Source organism: Lissotriton vulgaris, chromosome 2_2 (genome assembly GCF_964263255.1).
Source record: "Lissotriton vulgaris chromosome 2_2, aLisVul1.2, whole genome shotgun sequence".
NCBI lineage: Eukaryota > Metazoa > Chordata > Amphibia > Caudata > Salamandridae > Lissotriton > Lissotriton vulgaris.
In genome coordinates, this window is record NC_141688.1 from 189596137 (window position 1) to 189615831 (window position 19695).

The 19695-nt window shown below is 45.6% G+C and overlaps 1 protein-coding gene across 1 annotated transcript in view; it reads right to left on the reverse strand.

Moving 5' to 3' along the window:
• NELL1 (neural EGFL like 1) overlaps nucleotides 1-19695 on the reverse strand; it is a 3816074-nt gene that overhangs the window by 2930526 nt on the left and 865853 nt on the right. The window contains exons 6-7 of the mRNA XM_086959505.1: nucleotides 11563-11635; nucleotides 7334-7416 (exon numbers count right to left, since the gene is read on the reverse strand). Of these exons, the coding sequence (XP_086815631.1) occupies nucleotides 7334-7416; nucleotides 11563-11635 (156 nt within the window). The remainder of the gene's footprint in view (nucleotides 1-7333; nucleotides 7417-11562; nucleotides 11636-19695) is intronic.

Consider the following 19695-nt stretch of genomic DNA (forward strand, 5'->3'; position numbering starts at 1 on the left):
GTTGGTGGTAAATACCGAACACCTGTAAAAAAGCAATTATTTGCTTTTTTTAAAGTGACATGTGGCAGACATACATGCCCTTAGGGCATGTATGTGTGCCACATGTCCACCCATGCACTATTGAGGGGTGCAACAGGGTGTCAATGTGCCACTCTTGTAAATGGTCCCCCTATTACAGATTTGGTAAATACCGTATCAGTATTTACCGATTCTGTATTTATCGAATCGGTAATTCCCATTCATTCCTATGGGATTACTGGCACATAGGCATGATTGGGAATTACCGATTTGATAAACCGAATCGATATTTAACGAATCTGTTATACCGACTATTACCGATTTGGTAAAATGTACCTCATCTTTATCTACATCCCATTTACCGATTCTGAAGTACAGTTTCAGTAAAATTCGGCATTTTAGAATCGGTAAATGGGAATTACCTACATCTGGCCCCTAATCTTTCTGGCGGCCCCCAGCACCTTGACACCCTCTGGTAATTGTGCGTGCTTTATTTACACAAACTGGATTTCATAGAATATCCCAGTTGACTTTACGGTAGGGTTCACATTCAAATATGATTCCCTTTCTGTTTATCTATAAACCCCCTGGGGTTAACTGGTTTCTTTTTGTGTTATATGGTTATTCGTTTTCTTGATTTTATCCCATCTTAAATATTTTCCTTAAAAGTTATATTTTTTTAGAAACTGTGATTATGTGTTGGTGATGGTTGGTTTAAACCTTAACCTACATATGAGATTTGGAATGTTCCACGTCAAACTAGATACATTTCAGAATGTGATGTTTTTTGCAGATCCGTGAATGGGGGAAAAAGTTAGGGAGTCCTCAAAGATGCATTTCCTATTTTAGTTATCGTCGGCATTTTTTCTCATCTCTACAGCAAAAACGCTATACGCGTTTATACCACACTTTGTATGACACAAAAACTTCACTCAGAATACTTTCTTTTTGTTTTTTTATGTAAATGTTTTCAGCACTCTTTCGGAGATCAGTATTTGAAAAATGTGTTGCCCGGACATTAAAATAGTATAACTTAGAGAGTTGTTGAAAGTTGCAAAGACGATATCTGATTTGCCCTTTACTTTAGCATCCCTTGACACATTTGAAAGAAATGTATCTCAGGCTTAGGTGGGTTGGTATACTCATGGTATTAAGAACAATATAAAATAATAGTTTATTTACTTATAACTGTGCCACTCATAGGTGACATCACAGGACATATAGCAGTCTATGAGCTTCTTTTGTTTTCTGCTGGTATGTAAAGGCTAGTGCAGATTGGTAAGGGGGCAGACTTAAATGAGAAGAATCACATTTGTCATAGAATTCTGTCAATTAAGTCATTGGTTTTCTAAATCTCATAATTTCATGAAGTTGAATGACCCTTGGTAGGCACTAATTATGTGTAGCTTTCTCTTGATACAGAGAGTGAATGTAAAGCCGTCATGGGGGGACCCACACTTATTGTAGAAGGTCAACGACATTCATTTGCTCATAACGTTGATGCATCTGTATGGCATGTCACAGGCTATAACTGAGTTAGACCAAATGACTGGTATCAGATTTAAACAAGATCTGATAAAAAGAGCAAAGTGCAAGAGAAGTAAACAATCTTTGATTTGCTATTATAAATTTAGGAGACATTTATCATGTTGTTATGTTTAGCATTATGACGATCTGCCAAGGGGGGCATAGTAAAAGAGTAGCAAAGGAAACTTCTTCTTACCTTACAAGCATTTATTCGTAGAGTATAGTGCTGTAGAGTCACATGCACTTTATACTCATCTAGTGTTGGGCTCGGAATTTTTCAAGTCTGTTTTGTAGGAAGGTGGATATCTGACTATGGTTACCCCCAAACTTTTTGCCTGGTGTTTAGCTGGTTTTTGACATAGTTGGCCTGGGATCCTGCTATTCAGGGCCCCAGGCTGATTGCTCTCTCCTTAAAATGGACTCCATGAACCCTAGGTGCATAACATAATTGGAACTGGTTCACCTTATAGGCCCCTGTAACAGTGTACCCTAGGTACCCAGGGCATAGGTGCATCCAAGGCCTACCAGGGGCTGCAGCACGTATTGTGCCACCCCTGGCCTGGCCTCCAGATTTGACACAACTGGCTGATCACTCAGCTGGGGTAAGTTGGTGTAATCACCTCTTACTTAGATATAGTATCCCTATATCTAACCTTAAACTGGACACATGTTAACCTGTAAGCCATTCCTATGGAAGGCCCCTGCAATCCTGGGGGCAGAGTGCGTGGTTACATGTGAGATGGTGCTCTAGCATGAGCTGAGCCTGTCTGCAGCTGTCGGGAACCACTCCCTAAGCTGTTCTGGGATATTGCCATACCATATACTCTTAAGTGCATTATAATCCTCGCGGTTATATGCTATCTTTGGTTTGGCTTTATCAAAACATGTCGAGTAAGGTGTCATACGAATTGGAATACTATCCCCTCAACAGTTCTGTCGACGGGGATAGCATTCCACCCTTCTAGAGGGACACGACATGTGTGTAGCCTTAACCCCGGTTAAAGTTAACCAGAGCCTCAGCATCACAAAATGGATGCTGCCACCACAGACACGAGTCTGGCCTCCTGCTGCTGGGAGTCCTTCCAGCGAGGAAGGCCTGGACAAAGGGTTTCCTGCCTTGGGAGGTGCGAGCACAACCCCAGACAGGGTTTTGTGTATTGGGTAGGACAGGGCTGAATAGATTGAGACATGCCCGGGGCACACAAGGTGTCCCCGTGCATAAGCCAGTCCAAACCGGTCCTGGGACTTTCCAGACCCAGGCCTGGCGAGGAGCTGGACAAAGGAAAGGGGGTGTAACCGCCCCCCTTCCTGGTTCCTCCCAGAGGAGGGACCTAGTAGGTGATCAACCCCTCAGATTGGGAATAAGAGTGGGAGCAGTGCCATTGCACAGCAGATCATCCTGAATCAACTTGAAACTAAGAAGACGACTGGACTTCGACATTCTGCTGCTCAGAAGACTGAAGAGAATCTCCCTTGTGGCCTAGGAGTGGCCACCCTGTGAACACAGGTACCAACCAGCAACTCGACGTCTGCTTTGCCGCCGCCTCCCGCCCGAGCCCGAGCCCAAAGCCCAACAAGAACCAGACTCCCAGACCTCTCAGAGCCCGATCCACAGTCCCTGCAAAGAAGGGACCCGTGGAGGCACCGAGTGACGTGGGACCGGACCTCTTGGAAGACACTCGAAAAGCTGACTGCGCAGCTTCTGAGGTATCCTCGACATTGTGCTTTAGGGACTGAGAACCCCCACCACCGAGCAGTCCTTGCACCGAAGATCAGCCCTCCAGCATCTCCACGATCTGCGTGGGGCCCTTTTGCATTGTGCCACTCGACGCGCCATCCCGGCCACTAGCCACGTGGTCAGCGGCCATCTTGGCGACGAAACCGACGATTTACACAGCAGGTCTGGTTGCTCCAGACCTACCCAAGCTCCTGTCAAAAGGAGCACTCGCTCTGACCTTGCTGGTCTGAGTGTTAAGCATCTTTCAACTCCTGCGTGGCTTGCATTAGCCAAGGCCTGTTTGCTCCGATCAAGTTGCCGACACCGCCAACAGCGAGAAGCCTGCGTGGGACAGCTCGTGACCGACTCCTGGACGTCCTCGACCCCCGGTGTCCACATGGCTGCAGAGAGAAGCTAGCCGACAACGCCTGTTTGCACCCAACATCGCCTGGTTCCAATCTGGTTCCACGGTAGTCACTGGATTGTGACTTTGAACATTTTCCCCTCTGCTTTCAGGTCTTCACATCTTCAGATTCACCCTTGGATCCACCGGAACTCTTCACATCAAGCCGCCTGCAGCATCTTCAGCTCCAAGCACCATTGACCAGCGTGACGAAACCCGACACTACTTCGACCCTGTGCACCCGCTTCCTGTGGGTGAGGTAACTCAGCTCCGCCGGTGTTCCTACACTGGTACACATCTCAAGGGCCTGTGTCTTAAGTTTCAGCTCTGTAGGTCACTCGCAAGGTTCCTAACTTACTAACTTTGTGTAACTTTTACGCACCATAGACTTTACATTGAGAAGTGCGTGCACTTTAGACACTGCACCTGAGTCCCGCGGGCCTTTCCCGACTTAATCATTGCTAGTCTCAAATAGCTCCAGCGATTCCCAAGGCCCTAGGCCTGTTTCCTTTCTAATTGGTATCTCTTATACCACTTTCTTAGTATATGGTTTAGGTGGCCCCTAGGGCTCATCCATATTGTGCAACTTTTGTGTATTTTAAACTGTCTTGTGATTTAAACGCTTGTGCTTCTGTGCTCATAAAAAGTCCAGGGGATTTTATAGTTAATAAATCAATATATATTTTCAATATATATCTGTGTGGTGTCCCTTTCATTTGGTATTCAAGGGGGTTGTGTGTGGTAATACAGCTGGCTTCACATGCCTTTCAGAGTTTAGCCTAAGACTGCTTTGTCCACGTTTCCACTAGGATAACTGGTCTACAAGGTTGAATTACAACCATCATCATAACGGTTGCTTGGCATGGTACAAAGTGATCACTAAGAATTAGTGAGCATTATATACCAGGCCAACTTCTCACATGTTTCTTAAAAGAAGTCTATTGAGTCTAAATAATAGGTTTTTTGGAGCACACAAGCACAAATATAGTCTAAGTTATGAAAATTATACACAAAGCAAATTTTCTCAAAATAAACAGTGGGGCTCTTGTAGTTGTTGTCTTTATTTTCAACACATTCCAATCCCTTGTGCCAACGTGTTTCGCCGTGGTTTGGTTAACCTGCAGCTTTGTCAGGGCTTAGGCCTCTCAACAGTTATAGTGCCTCGCTGCAGTTTCTCTCACTAGTAATATTCATCCTCAAATGGTTTGTGAATCATAGCTTCAGAGTGTAGAGTGAAGAGTTTCCCATTCCGGTGTAAATTTCAATCAAAAAAGTCTCTGAAATGAACAAAAAAGCAGCTAAAAGTGAGTTAAGAGACATATATTGGAAGATAAGTTTTCCATTTTGATCTAAAACACTAAAGGCCTACTTTAGATCTCGATGGGACTACCTTTGTCGCCTGCAGCGGTGGTTCAAAGTACTTCGTCAAACTGACGGCAGTCCGCCCGCTGTATTTAGAGGTGAAGCACTAGACAGTACACTGCCATGACAGTAGGCTTCTCTGCTGGCTAACTACTCAGTCAGGCCGGCGGGTTTGCGCCGAGCCGATTTAGATGTTCCTGTTGTACTATCAGTATACTAGCGGTGGACTACTGATGGACTGAGTTATGGTGGAGTAGTGGCTGGTAAGTAAAACGTATTAATGTGTATATACACGTCATGTCTGCTAGAAAAACATATGTAGGCAATGTTTTATGTCCATTTGTGTTACAAAATGAATGCTACTCACACTACATACATACACTATTGAATTCCCACCCACAGGCACTACTAGCACTACACCCCCAAGCCCCACATAAATATTTTTTAAGGTTGAGACCGGGCAGCTCATGTGCTGCTCTGGGACGCATGCTGTATTTGGTATATGGGTTATCTATGACTATCAGCACGCCCACCGCTTTTGGTTGGCTAGTTGGGCTGCTTTTTAAAATTCCTTTACTTTGGTTGGTTAATCTTGTCCATATGTCCAGCCTTCAGTGCTTGCTCCCTTCCAGCGGACATCACCAATTGATTTTTTGGGGTTGGCCAGCTTTTTCCATCTCTTGACTCCTCCCTGGCACATATTTCCCCCTCCCATCACATGCAAATGTAGCGCCCATTCATGTCGTTATCTTGATGGGGAAAATGTAGGGCCTTCATGAGATCCGGAGTGAATATCATGGGATCCGGAGGTAAGATCAAAATTTAACTAGCTTTTGCAATGTAATACGTTTTGCAGTACTGAACAGTTGACCTATTGGCATTGTAAATATTCATGCAATGCTATTAGCTCAAACATTCAATAATGTGAGACCTATTGCATTGCAAAGGTTTGTTTTATTAAGTGTAAATACAGGTGTGTTCCATTTACCTTGGTAAGTAGGAAAATAAACACTTCTGCATTACACCAAAGAAAAATATGGTATGTAAGAGCAATGCGGAAATACACGAGGCTACAGCAATTGACAACAAACAACATATAGTAGGACAACTGTCCAAGTACCTTATAATAGAACTCCGGACAGCGAAGTCATTTGGTGTTGGGCTGGAGTGGGAGTAGCAAAGGAGGGCCCTAGACGATGCGGTTCATGAAAGAAATGGAAGCAGGAAAAAAGGTACGTTTTTACCTCATTTTCATTGATTTTTCCAACTCAAAGTAGGCAGGATTACTGCCACAGCCACGACAGAAAGGTACATCACTCTCAGCTCGGCAGGAGTCCTGACGCCAGGCACTTCTGTCTATGGTGCCATCAGCGTGGACGAACATTCCTGGTGGAGGCAGCGGGACTGTGGCACTCCTTTGCCCATGGACACGCCAACATCTAAATCAAGTGGGCGAACATCCAAGTCGGCGGGCAGGAAGACCGTCAAAAAGCAACAGCGGGACCTGATACACCAACATCTCAATAAGGCCCAAAAACAAAATCCCTACAAAAAAACTCTTCAAGTACAAAAGCAAAAATACTATGTTAATGCATATTCAGTGCCCAACTGCCATTTCTAAAGAGTCAGAGATAGTGCCATCATTGTGAAGGCTTTCGTAGGCTCCCTTCAAAATTGGATTTGGGGGTGCTCATGTACAAATATTTATCTTGCAGCCGGGGCATCATTCCCCCTATCAGCTGTAGCAGCTTTGTTGCCCCCACAAGAGAGGGAGAAATCATGGGGGGTCCTGAGGGACCACTCCGATGGGGTTCAGGGAGCACCTTCAGGCAAACGTAGAGCAGCTGGGGACCTTATACTCCAAGTTTGTGTACTACATGCTCTACTGAGCATACACTTTCATTTGTGCTTATGCTTGGGATAGTACCTAGATAAACAGTTTCACGTTTCCTCTGGCACAAACTAGGGTACTGTGTTGTTTCCGTATTACAAATCCAGGTGTCATCAGAATGCAGCTGGCGATTTTAAAACAGTAGCATACAAATGAGTAGAAAGGGGATCTGACAGTACTTAGAATGTGAAGTAAGATACATAAGTAGGTAAAACAGTTTTGGATAACAAATCAAAACTAAATGCTTATACTCATTATCACATTCCTTCCTTGACCAATTAAGTATCAAGAAAGAGAACATATTAACAGAAAGGAAAGGTTAAATACAATTCACATCTGTCCTTACAAATTCTCATGCATTGATTAATAAAGGAAACACTTAACAGTAATTGAAATTATTGTATTTGGTACCTACTTTTGCTGTCATTTTAGCCAAGAGCTCCTGCAGATCCATGATGCCTTGGACCAGACTCAAGAAATCACTGCAGGTGGGGCATGCTCAATAAAAAAATAAATATAAATGTTAAAAAATCCAGCTATTGAGAATATTTCTCTTGATTTGCAATTAAAACATTAATTCTAGATCTTAAAAAAGGTTTGACCAATTTACCATTATATAGTCAACATTCCCCTTTTAATAGACCTTTCTGGACCAGGGATGTCAAAAGTAGGCCCAAGATGGTCATATTCCGTCTGCATTTCATTATCTGATAATCAATTTTATTTAGAACATCACATGTAATATTATTGCATTTGATATCCTGAACATCTTCTTTAATAGGTCTCTTCTGGACCTATTTTGAACTCTTCTGCTCTACATAAGGATAGCATCAAAGGTTGCTGCAATGTTTATTTTTCTCCCCTCAATGCACTTATGGTCTGTAAGAATTTTAGTGTAGCATGGTTGCATCTTGAGATAATGTTTAATGATGCCTAGTGGTTAAAGTTGCTATATTTGTGGGATTAGCCAAAGGTCCTAGGTTAACTATTGTCAGAAGATAGGTGAATACATGTTGATTACCCTGGACATCTGTGATGAATTCATCTGGCTTTAAAAGCTCTATGGACATCCCATACCGGAATGGCAGCTTGTTGAGGATCTATCAGGAATTCCAAGGAAATTGTTTATTTAGAATTCCATCTGTGGTTCGTGTATCCATACAATGGGTTACCATATGATTCCTTTTAACTGGGACGCAAAATATAAACTTCTGGGCTCTTTAACCCCTTCCACGTGGGGCTAATTCCGCGGTGTGGGGGTAAAACCCCACGCGATTTTTGAAAATGAGTGGTAAATATATTTGAGTTATATTTTTACCATTTTCAGAAATATGTTGCAAAAATAGGTTTATATGTATAAATTGGCCTGATTAGGGAAAAATTCAACTTGCACAACAAAGTGATATACTGGGTAATTACTCAGGACGCAATCCCAGTCCATCGATATATACATAATATGCCAACTTAGTTTTGACTGAGCTATGTGCAAATCAGTCATGACCCTGCTGCAACAGGAACAGTCTAGCGAGAATTGTGAGGCCAGGTCCTCCCTGAAACAGAACACAGGCAACTGTGACTGGATCCAAAAATTAGGTGGAATGGTGTTCAAAATAACAATGGACTGGGATGTGCCCCTAAAATTACCAGTGGCTAAAATAAATTTAAAGAATTTCACACATCACTTTTTTTTATATACTACAGTGTGAGGCACAATGTATGAACAGTATGCCCAGACATAGGTCCTTTCTTACTCTGCCACTGGAACAAAGATACACCTGACTAAAGAGCCCCAACCACTACGAAACCGGTCTTGGGAGCTGGTGTTCCTATTCGGGGAATACCTGGCTGAACTGTTCCTATTGGAGCAAGGTAAAGACTGATTTGCATATGTCTTGGTACAGAGTGAGGTTACATGGTGTGCAAAATAATGGGGACTGGGATGCAGCCCTGAATAATTACCAGTGGCTGAAATTAATTCTATGTTCCAGAGGAAATCCTCATCAGCAGTCCATCCTTTAGGGCCGATGGGACCCAACTTCCCACTTTTCTGCAAACATAAAGAGTGTCGGGCTGAGCAAAGGTCAGCCTGGTAGACATTCTCTTTGTTCAGATCAGGCAGCCAGGTTCTATACACGCGCTAAATGTGCAGGTGACCAGCTGCTTGGGTTGAACTTTGCCAGGCTGAGGACGTTATAGCCCTGTAGGCATGGCCTCATAAGCTTGGCAAAGGGCCTCGAGGTCCTCTTCCTCATTACAAGGTGGAGCGTCACAGATAGACTAAGACCTGAGTGTCTGCTTTTGATCCAAGTTTCAAGTTGCAAGTTTAATGTTTATTGTTTGATTAATTAAAATCATTACAATACCCCACTGCATAAAATAAGTGAGCTTCATCTACACAAACAGCTGAGCGTGACATTATGCAAGCAATCATAATTGCATCTGTCCTCTGATTCCCGTACATTTCAAGTGTGTAAAATTTTATTATTATAAAAATCATTCTAAAACTATTTATAAATCAAGTTACAGCAGAAAAGATTAAAAATGATGTACCATCAAATTAAAAGTATGGGGTTACATTACATGCAATATCAATTAGAGATCATCCGCTTGCAATAGGCAGCTGTTCACTAGTCTCATGAATTTGACTCCTCGGCAAGACAAGATACATGACGAGCCCTCCAGCCAGCTTATTACTGCTTTCTGCTTAAGCGAATGTTCTGGTTGATAAAAATCGTCTTTAGATATTGTCTCCTTTGGGTTAGCATGGTTGGACAGGCGCACAGCAAATGGGCCAAAGTTTCCTTTTGGAATCCGCATAAGTGACAACGTTCTGAGTTAAAATCTGACGCCCAAGAGGGGGATAAGTCCTCGGAGACGTGCACCCCCATCCTGAACTTTAGAAAGCACGTCTTTAAAAAGGAACTGAAATAGGCAGATAAAATAAATAGGCTTGTGGCTTTAGAGACCTGTAAGAATTCATGACTGTCCATCCATGCCGTCTCTTTGTGAGCGCAAATTTATCTTCCAATAAAGATTTCTTTTTGCTTGCGGCGTTCACGGTTTTATTAAAGGATGCTCGATCCGTCTTGTTATCCCAAGCTGGTTGGAGTTCCAAAGTGGCCAAGGATGTACTCGGATAACTCCCCCAAGAGTCTGGAGATTCTTGCTTGTTCTGTGACCTTACTTTATCCCAGCAGAGTCTATTTAGAGTATCCTCTTCGGATAACCGGAGGGTGTGGCAGAATTTAATGAAGTTGCTCATTGACCTGTATTTAAGATCCTGAAGCCCAAAATCCAGTCGTACCTGGGCGGGCGAGGCAGATTTTGGCAAGTCAAAAAACTGATTTATAGATTTTTGACTGCAATTCATTCAGGAAATGTGAATCTTTGCCACACCAGGGAACAAGGCCGTATGACAAACTTGGTTGGATTTGTGCAGCCATTACTTTTAAGAAGTGCGAATGATTAGGGCAGTCTACGCAAGGATCTATAAGCGTAGATCAGGGACTGAGTCTTTGCTTTGAGGGACATTTTGTGTTCTTTGTGACTTGTGCCCTGCCCGATTATCACGCCCAGATATTTGTATGCACTTTTTTCTTCCACGTGGGCCCCCTTTACCCTCCATTTGAACTTTAAATTCCTTCTGTCAACCAGACGAAGAATTTATTCTTTGTTTATCTCTAGCTGTTCCGAGTCCAGATAGGATGCCAGGTGGTTTATTGATCTTTGTAATCCCACTGGGCTTTGGCTTAACAAGACTTTGTTGTCTGCATATTGGAGGATTGCGACTGTCTTTTGATCCTTGAAGGAGCCAGGAATGAGTGTCTATCACTGTCACCTCATCACAGAGTGGGGTGGGGTCAGCAACTGATTGCCATCCCACTCTGTGATTATTATTGGACCGCTGGCACCTAAGGTCATGCAATGAGGGGAGGTGGCAGTCCCAATTGTCCAGAACCATCGAGGCTTCCCTCCTCGGGCGCTGCAATTGGTAAGTTGTATGTTTTTTAATAATTGGTGTATGTCCGTGTGTGTGAATATATGAATGTATGTGTATTTGTGAGTGCCTGTTGTGAACTGTTGTGTGTATCTGAACGTGAATGCATGGATGCGACTGTTGTGTATTTGTGTCCCACTTAACTCCAATGCTCAAAACAAGCGTCTGCCACTGAAGATCAAATCAGTATTTTAGTTGTTTAGATTCATATGATAGTGCAGGTGAACAAGATGAATAGCATGTTCTCAGGAAGTTGAAACAACAAACAATGAACCTGAATGGAACTCTTTACATAGTTAGTTGTTATCTTGAAAATCTGGTTTGGCTTTCACCCTCCTGGACTAAAACAGGCTTTGGCCCATAGTGATCTGACGCTGTTAGCAAACAGAACCATTCCTGTACAAGCAGATCTCCTTATGTACACCAATGTCCATCATGCAGAGAGAAAGGACAATGTATCTAACTCGCCATGGAAAATTGAGCTGTTTGTTAAGGAAGCTAGAGTAACCTGTAGAGCATCAACAACACCAGCTGGTAGGTAGATCTAGCTCAACTATCTGTACACATGATTTATTTGAATTGTAGTCTGGCGCTTGCCCAAAAATGCATCAATATCAGCATGCTTGTCTCAAGAAATTTCTACTTACTGCGGTTCAGATTCGGGCACTGTGTGATGTATGCATTGGGCACCAGCATAATCTTCACATCCTGGATGGTACCCTTCAAAGAGAAAATGAAGCATTTTGAGAAAATGATACATTTTTAGAAGAACCGCAGTTTTTTCAACCTAAATAGAGAACTTGAGAACGTTACATATACTGAGGTATCACAATGAATGGTGTCCAAAAGAGGGCCTTGTTCCTGTTCTTATGCACTTGCTGTGTCTACAGCACATACTTCTGAAATAAGAGAAAAGAGTTCATGCATGAACTGTTCACTGCAGAAAGAGGGAGTCACTGATCACTACAGAGAGAGGGAGTCACTGTACACTGCAGAGAGAGGGAGTCACTGCTCACTGCAGAGAGAGGGAGTCACTCTTCATTGAAGAGAGTGGGCGTCACTGCTCACTGCAGAGAGAGGCAGTCACTCTTCACTGCACTCTTCACTGCAGAGAGAGGGAGTCACTGTTCACTGCAGAGAGAAGGAGTCACTGTTCACTGCAGAGAGAGGGAGTCACTCTTCATTGAAGAGAGTGGGTGTCACTGCTCACTGCAGATAGAGGCAGTCTCTCCTCACTGGAGAGAAAGGCAGTCACAGTTCACTGCAGAGAGAGGGAGTCACTGTTCAATGCAGGGGGAGGGAGTCACTCTTCATTGAAGAGTGTGGGCATCACTGCTCACTGCAGAGAGAGGCAATCACTCTTCACTGCACTCTTCACTGCAGAGAGAGGCAGTCTCTCATCACTGGAGAGAAAGGCAGTCACTGTTTACTGCAGAGAAAGGGAGTCACTGTTCACTGCAGAGAGAGGGAGTCACTCTTCATTGAAGAGAGTTTACGTCATTGCTCACTGCAGAGAGAGGCAGTCACTCTTCACTGCACTCTTCACTGCAGAGAGAGGCACTTTCTCTTCACTGGAGGGAAAGGCAGTCACTGTTCACTGCAGAGACAGGGAGTCACTGTTTACTGCAGGGAAAGGGAGTCACTGTTCACTGCAGAGACAGGGAGTCACTGTTCACTGCAGAGAAAGGGAGTCACTGTTCACTGCAGGGAAAGGGAGTCACTGTTCACTGCAGAGAAAGGGAGTCACTGTTCACTGCAGAGAAAGGGAGTCACTGTTCACTAAAGAAAGAGGCAGTCACTCTTCATTGTAGAGAGTGGGCGTCACTGCTCACTGCAGTGAGAGGCAGTCACTCTTCACTGCACTCTTCACTGCAGAGAGAGGGGGTCACTGTTCACTGCAGAGAGAGGGAGTAACTGTTCACTGCAGAGAGAGGGAGTCACTCTACATTGAAGAGAGTTGGTGTCACTGCTCACTGCAGAGAGAGACAGTCACTCTTCACTGCACTCTTCACTGCAGAGAGAGGGAGTCACTGTGCACTGCAGAGAGAGGGAGTCACTGTTCACTGCACAGAGAGGGAGTCACTCTTCATTGAAGAGTGGCCGTCACTGCTCACTGCAGAGAGAGGCAGTCACTCTTCACTGCACTCTTCACTGCAGAGAGAGGGAGTCACTGTTCACTGCAGAGAGAGGGAGTCACTCTTCACTGCACTCTTCACTGCAGAGAGAGGCACTCTCTCTTCACTGGAGAGAAAGGCAGTCACTGTTCACTGCAGAGACAGGGAGTACTGTTTACTGCAGGGAAAGGGAGTCACTGTTCACTGCAGAGACAGGGAGTCACTGTTCACTGCAGAGAAAGGGAGTCACTCTGCACTGCAGAGAAAGGGAGTCACTGTACACTGCAGAGAAAGGGAGTCACTGTTCACTGCAGAGAGAGGCAGTCACCCTTCATTGAAGAGCGTGGGCGTCACTGCTCACTGCAGAGAGAGGCAGTCACTCTTCACTGCACTCTTCACTGCAGAGAGAGGGAGTCACTGTTCACTGCAGAGAGAGGGAGTAACTGTTCACTGCAGAGAGAGGGAGTCACTCTACATTGAAGAGAGTTGGTGTCACTGCTCACTGCAGAGAGAGACAGTCACTCTTCACTGCACTCTTCACTGCAGAGAGAGGGAGTCACTGTTCACTGCAGAGAGAGGGAGTCACTGTTCACTGCAGAGAAAGGGAGTCACTCTTCATTGAAGAGAGTGGGCGTCACTGCTCACTGCAGAGAGAGGCAGTCACTCTTCACTGCACTCTTCACTGCAGAGAGAGGGAGTCACTGTTCACTGCAGAGAGAGGGAGTCACTGTTCACTGCAGAGAGAGGGAGTCACTCTTCACTGCAGAGAGGCAGTCACTTTTCATTGCAGAGAGAGGGAGTCACTGTTCACTGGAGAGAGAGCAGAGAGAGGCAGTCAATGTTCGCTGCAGAGAAAGGGAGTCACTCTTCACTACAGAGAGAGGCCGTCACTCTACACTGTAGAGAGATGGAGTCACTGTTCACTGCAGAGAGAAGCAGTCACTGTTCACTGCAGAGAGAGGCAGTCACTGTTCACTGCAAAGAGAGGAAGTCACTGTTCACTGCAGAGAGAGGCAGTCACTCTTCACTGCAGAGAGGGGCAATCACTGTTCACTGCAAAGAGAGGGAGTCACTGTTCAATGCAGAGAGAGACAGTCACTGTTCACTGCAGAGAGAGGCAGTCACTGTTCACTGCAAAGAGAGGGAGTCACTGTTCCATGCAGAGAGAGACAGTCACTGTTCATTGCAGAGAGAGACAGTCACTGTTCATTGCAGAGAGAGGCAGTCACTCGTCACTGCAGAGAGAGGCAGTCACGCGTCACTGCAGAGAAAGGGAGTCACTGTGCACTGTGTCTTGGGATGTCTGCCCTACATGCATTATCTCGGAGCAATTCCGAGTTAAATGAATCTTTTAAACAGTGGAAGCACTTGATAACAGGCACTCAAGCGCTCCTCTGAGCAAGCATATTAATTCCAGATACAGCCACTGGTATTTGGTTGAAATCAAAAACATTAACATCGTTAATTGATGTATTGAAAAACTGAGAAACATTTTTCCGAGCAGATTGCAATTAAATTCAAGCAACAGATCTGATCACTTGTGGTTTTATCTCGCAATGTTCAGCTTCGAATATAACAGCAAACCATAACTTTTTACATGAATTTTCCTGCCTTCGGCTTTGTTTTACGACGAAGATATAAATATAAGAGGAGTGATATCTTCTCGATATCATGGCGCGTAGTGTCGAAAGTGTCTGCAGATGGCTTGAGGCAATCCTGAATATCTTGCAGATTTTGGCATAAGAATCGTAAACCTAAAAAATGTAATAAAATGGTCACCAAAGAATGGTGAGTCAAATACTTAGCTTTAAAAAGGGGTCCTGGTCTCTCCTACATTAAATGTTTTCCGTCGTCCCCTTTCATCATTCCCATTGGGGGTGTACATTACATAGCAAGCCACCTACATAAAGAGGCATAGGGCCTTGAGTCTGCAGCACCAGTGATTGTACTATGGTTCCTGGCTCATTCATCACTCATCTCCGCACAATAAGGCGAACTTGGCTGAATGTGTGTTCAGTTGTTGCTCGGGTGAACAAAGTGTACCCTTCAGAGGCTGCAGCGAGCAGGACCTCCCACGTGCAACATGCTCCCAGAGAGCAATATGACCAAACCATCTGCTTGCACTCTCGCTACTGCTGCTCTGCTCTCTTGCTCTGCTCAGTTGCTGCAGTAAATGCCAATCATGACCTAACATTAGTTTATTGAACTGAAGACATTCATGTGTGCAGACAGGGTGAATGGTTGTTAACTTTTGAGAAACTAAGGGGCGCCGACTGCTAAGTGATATTTACAAGAACAGGTAAAGTCACCCTGCGTGCCTTAACCCCTTCCATGCTGATGACGAACCCCAGCCGTCATGCACTACGGTGCTCGTGTGCTGATGACGGCTGGCGTTCGTCACGGCCCGCCCCTGTTCGTGCTGTTTACAGAACACCAGGGGAATCGCGGCCGCATCGAAGGGGTTAAACTGTGCTTGTAAATATCGCCCCTGTTCATGCAACACTTTGCGTGTGAGTGGCATGACATGGGTGTTGTTGTTGGTGTTCCCACTCAACACCCATGTCCACTGATGCATTTCCAGATTCATAAGAATTCGTAAATCTGGAAATGCCTCAGAATACTAAGCCACCCTAGGGATAGCGTAGCGTGGTGCAACGAAGAGAAATGTTTTCATTTCTCCTCGTGTTTTCCTCTTTCAGTGCATGCTGAATTCTACAGCACGCATTGGAAGAGGAAATCACCACAATTGATTGTTTTTGTGCAGGAACGTGCCCGTTCCTGCACAAAACAATCTCCCCACTACGCAGGCATCCTTGCACCATGGTGCAAGGGTACTGGCGCATGGCAGCAGTTTGTGCGCCAGCGCAGGGGGAAGTTATGCGACAGATTGTTGAAAAAATGTTGAATCCCTGTGCTTCAAAACTAACGCAGCGCGGCGACGCAAAATGACTTGCGGCACCGCACTACGACAGTTTCCTGTAGATCTGCCCCTAAGTAGCAGAAGTACAGTCCATGCTGTTAAGACATAGTAGTGGCATAACATTGGGAGATGTCATGCTTTTCAAGTTTTGAAAGAGTGGTAGTAATTCAAAGTTAGTTTGTGCAGTAGTTGTACTGAATATAGCAGTAAAGATTTCAAAGCTATGACAAACACACTTGGTGGGTGACCGTCCAGACATGACCGGGCCGCAAGTACCATCCTGCTTGCCTTCGCCCCCTTGTTGGTCCCTCCCAGCTCCTCCGGGACCCTGCCGTGCGGCATCCCAAGGACCCTGCGAGAGCACTTCATCTATCCAACCTGAGGCTGAGTACCGACATCTCACTCCTATGGTACCCCTGCCGTGAGGCATCTGTAGGACCCTGCTGGAGCATCACATCTACCTCTAGTAATGTGTCTCATGTGTCTATCTTTCTAGGGTTTCTTCCACTTCACCTCTACTGCTGCAACACCTGCCTTTTCTCTGGAGTGGGTGGGTGGGATTCTAATTTCCTGTACCACGAGGGGGGAGTGTGTGCTTGGAGAGCCTTGCGCCCCCTTCTTATCCCCCGTTGCCGCTTATCAGCTTGCCCCCTGATTGGGGAGGCCGTAGCTTGCCCTGGGGCGACCAATCCAGGTCGCCCCATTTCGCGGGCTTGAACCTTGAGGGGGGGGGCTTTCCTCCTCCGGGTGGCATGTGTCCTGGGCTCCCATTGGGTCCAGCTTTGCCTTCCCCGGCCAGTTCTCCTTTCCGTTACTGTGCAGAACGCATCAGCCAGGCTTCTCCTGGGCAGCCCAAAATTCTAATCTGTGTCTAAGGAAAATCAAAATCTGCACTAGCTTCCGGTAAGAACTCGCATCAAGGTAAAGGCCTTATGTATCACCTATGAGGCGCTTCTTAAAACAGACCCGCAGTTTTTGTAGCAGTCCTTGAAATGGTACTCCCCAGACTCTTTCGTTCAGCAGCGGCAAACCTCATGCAACTACTCAGAAGCCGCTGGGCAAACTGGGGGGGGGGGGGGGGGGGGGGGGGTTCTTATCAGGATCCATTAAACTGTGGAATAGCTTACCGAAGCTGCCTACACTAACGGTTTTCAGGAAGGATATTCAAACCTGGTTATTTATTTATTAACTAGGGCTAAGTTGGTTTGCTCATAGGCCCCCCTACAAAAATGTTCGACGCAGAAGGATGCGACAACAAAGAATGCAAAGTAAGGCAGTGTATTCTTTATTTAATCCACATTTAATTGCCCATGTGAAAATTAATCCGCTATTTATGTATCTACATTTTTGTGTACAGCTATATGTGTACAGCAATTTGGCAGGTATCTCTGATCTGACTGAACAGCATAATAAGGGATAGCTTTGCACGCTAGAATGTAGTGTGGGTCAGTGTGACCTGAAAGAGCTGGCGAAGGCAGCTCTACCGCTGTCCTTGTGATTGCTGTCTCTCTTGTCCTTTCCAAAGGCGAGAATCTATGTATGGCAGGAAAGTCAACCGCTTATAGCAAATTGGTACAGCTCTTTCACAGTTAAAGAGCCAATCAAGAGCAATTTATGTTGGCTCACAGTGACGCTTCTCGTGTGATGCGCTGTTGTAAAGATGCACATAATAAAGTGCTTAGAAGTAAAATGTGCCTTTCTTCTTCCTCGTTTAGGTACAACACGTCTATAAAATAATTACATTTTACAGACATAGCCTGATTTTGGCACTCTGACATTTATCCAGGTACTAAGGGGCAGATTTACAATAACTGGCGCATCCCTGCATATCAGCAGGGATGCGCCAGTTATTGTGCCCCGCAGCTACGCCACCCTGGATGCGCCGCATTTACAATGCGGCGCACCATGGGGCAAAAACGGCACAGATGCGTCACGCATCTGTGCCGTAAAAGCGGTGCATTGCTGGAGTCCAGCAGTTGTCTGGGGGGCCCTATCTCCACAATGCTGCATCAATCCTTACACCTGCTTCAAGCAGGCGCAGGGTTTTGACGCAGCATGGCCCCAAAAGTGACTGAGTGAAATCTTGTAGATTTCTGAGCCGGAACGCCCCCCCTGCGATAGAACGCCTCTTTCTGGCGCAGGGCTTTACAACGTGATGCATCTGGGAGATGCGTCACGTTGTAAATACCCTGCACCATGGCGCATCTTTTGCGCTGCCGCTGCGTCACAAAAAGTGAAGCAACGGCGGCGTAAAAGAGGTGCAGGGGGCTTGTAAATCTGCCCCTTAGTGCCTAGAAATAACCTGTACAGTCCGATCACAAATCTCATTGTTGTATTAGAGCCGGTCAGGGGTAATGGACAGGCGCTGCTGTTGCTTCGTGTTGGCAGTCATCAAAATCAGTTGTTGCTGTGGTGAAAAGTACAAGGGCAATTATTCAATAATGCTCCAGTGCACGCAGTGTGCAAAATTTCTAGTGACGGTGGTTTGCTAAATTTCCTCTGCTTCCCTGTCGTTGCGCCATGTCCACAGGCCCTGTGTGAACGATACAAACAAGAGTGTCAGGAGAGAAAAAACCTTGCCCAACTGACAGGAGCACTTATTAACCCATTTACCGCAGCGGACATTCACCCGCGGTGCGGGCTTTCTACGCAGTGGGCGAGCTGCATCGGCCGTTGGTCGTGCACAGCACCCGGGAGGTAGTGCTTGGCCGACGCGAGCACGGAGCGGGGTAAAGAAAACTGACGTTTTTCCACATTTAAGTCAAATAATAAACACTTAATCTATAATCACATTTTCATTTTGAGATTTATTGTTTCCATTTTGCCATTTTTCCAATGGTTCCTTGGTGGCAATAATATCAGTCATCCATTTCTTAATGCATTTCGGGTCAATGCTGGTCCTTCATCGTAAATAAATCGTAAATCATACGTTCTTATATAGCGCCTTTTCACCGTAAGGTCTCAAGGCGCTTGCTTTGGGAACCCGTCCTGGCTTTTCCCTGCGAGATAACCCCTACTGGGCATTCCCAAGATGAAAGCCAGGCATCCCATCGCGGTGGGGCAAGGGGTTTTATTTGTTTATTTATTTATTATTTTCCCTATCCCATCGTATATCGACTCCCGTTGCCCCTCTGCTCTTTCCTGTACTGGCCGCGACTGTGTCACGGGCAGCACAGTCTCTGCGTGAACAGGCCTGTTTACTTCTGCGAGGAGCCCACACTACAGGATATACATTATTTCTTTGGAGGAGCTATCACTGATGCCAACCAAGTGTCCAAGACCTAGGAGGCACCTCTTGGGTATCAGACCTCACTCCAGCAAAGGCCAGTAGCAGGACTCAGGCTGCTCCATTTGCAGGTCCATGCAGATCCAGTTACAGTAGGTCAGCTGGACAGTTGCAGGGAGACCTGAGTAGTTAGTTGTGTACCTGTATCTCACCGAAGGTCACTCTGGGAGTCAGTATGGAAAGCTGGGGATGAAGAAAAGCAGGTACAATCTGTCTTCTCAGACAGCAAGGCAGACCCACAAGCAGCAGGACAGTCATTTTCAATCACAGGTCCTGGAGTGTTTTGATGAATGGCCCTGGAGGTCCAATATTTATACCTGGTGCCAGCCTTTGTGGGGAGGGACTCCCTGCTCTACTCCCAGATCAGGTTCTGGAAAGGTCTTCCCCTGCCAAGGCTCCAAATTGTCTGAGGATGACAAAAGGTAGGGCAGGCCTGGTGTCAGGCGTGTTTGTGCGTGCA